The sequence below is a fragment of the Eimeria acervulina genome, genomic scaffold, assembly GCF_000499425.1.
Source record: "Eimeria acervulina Houghton genomic scaffold, Eah_scaff429, whole genome shotgun sequence".
NCBI classification, from domain to species: Eukaryota; Apicomplexa; class Conoidasida; order Eucoccidiorida; family Eimeriidae; genus Eimeria; species Eimeria acervulina.
This window is the reverse complement of record NW_013549814.1, coordinates 1-1,222: the sequence shown is the minus strand read 5'-3', so window position 1 is coordinate 1,222 and position 1,222 is coordinate 1. Positions and strand designations below refer to the sequence as shown.

At 45.5% G+C, this 1,222-nt stretch overlaps 1 protein-coding gene across 1 annotated transcript; it reads left to right on the top strand.

Moving 5' to 3' along the window:
* Nucleotides 1–490: 490 nt before the first annotated feature.
* Nucleotides 491–1,222, top strand: EAH_00038130 (hypothetical protein; the record flags this gene model as incomplete). The annotated part of the gene is made up of 1 exon (XM_013395485.1): nucleotides 491–1,222. A coding segment is annotated over one exon (732 nt), but the record flags the coding sequence as incomplete, so codon positions are not given.

Here is a 1,222-nt window from a genome sequence, read left to right as displayed (position 1 = left end):
TTTTTAGAATTAAATAAAATAAATTATATAATTAGAATAAGAAAAAAAGAAAAATAAACATTCAAATATTCATTTATATCTACTTTATTATACCTTCAGAGCCCCAGCGCCTACACCCCCCGCATGCAGAGAATGATGATAGAAAAACAAGTTTTTTTTGTTTTTGTTTGCTTTTTCTGTTAAACTTTAAAAAGGTATTTTAATATGCAGCAAGAAAATTAAAAATAAACAATTTAATTCTTCGGCTGTTTCTACTGTCCTTGCTCCGGTGTATGTACAACTTGTGCGGCAGCCACACTGCGCTGAAGGGGGCTCAGACTTTTCTTTTTGATTTTGTTTAATTTCAATTATAAAACTTTCTTTTCACCGAATATAATGTAGATTTAAATGCAAAAAGGCGCGAGTTCTTCATAGACACGCGCCTTCTGCTTCTCTATTATCTCAGCATTTCTCTCTTCTTCTTTTCTTCCCAATCAACGCCGTCTTCATAATGAAAAAAACTCAGTCTGAGTCTATTAAAGTCTCTCCTCAAGCAGATTTAAATCTTTTACACACAGAGAAGGCTTCTGCGCCACCTGCTGCTGCTCTTGCTGCTTCTCAGGCTGCTCCTGATGATGCCGCTCTTGCTGCTGATGCTGCTGCTGATGCTGCTGCTGATGCTGCTGCAGCAGACAGCCCCAGCAATGCAACCCAAGGCCCCACAACTGTTTTGCTTCCTGCAGAGACAGTGCAGCAGCCTCACGACAGTGCGGCTGCGGCAGCATCAACTGGAGCTATAGAAACTGCAGCAGCAGAAACTGCAGCAGCAGAAACTGCAGCAGCAAAAAGTGCAGCAGCAGAAACTGCAGCAGCAGAAACTGCAGAAGCGAAAACTGCAGCAGCAGAAAGTGCAGCCGCAGCAGCTGCAGCAGCAGAAAGCGCAGCAGCAGAAACTGCAGCAGCAGAAACTGCAGCAGCAGCAGAAACTGCAGAAGCGGCAGCTGCAGCAGCAGAAAGTGCAGCAGCAGAAACTGCAGCAGCAGCAACTACTGCAGCAGAAACTGCAACTGCAGAAACTGCAGCAGCAGCAACTGTAGCTGCAGAAACTGCAGCAGCAGCTACTGCGGCAGCTGAAAGTGCTGCATCAGAAACTGCAGCAGCAGAAACTGCAGCGGCAGCAGAAACTGCAGCAGCAGCAACTGCAGCAGCAGAAACTGCAGCGGCAGCAGAAACTGCAGCAGCA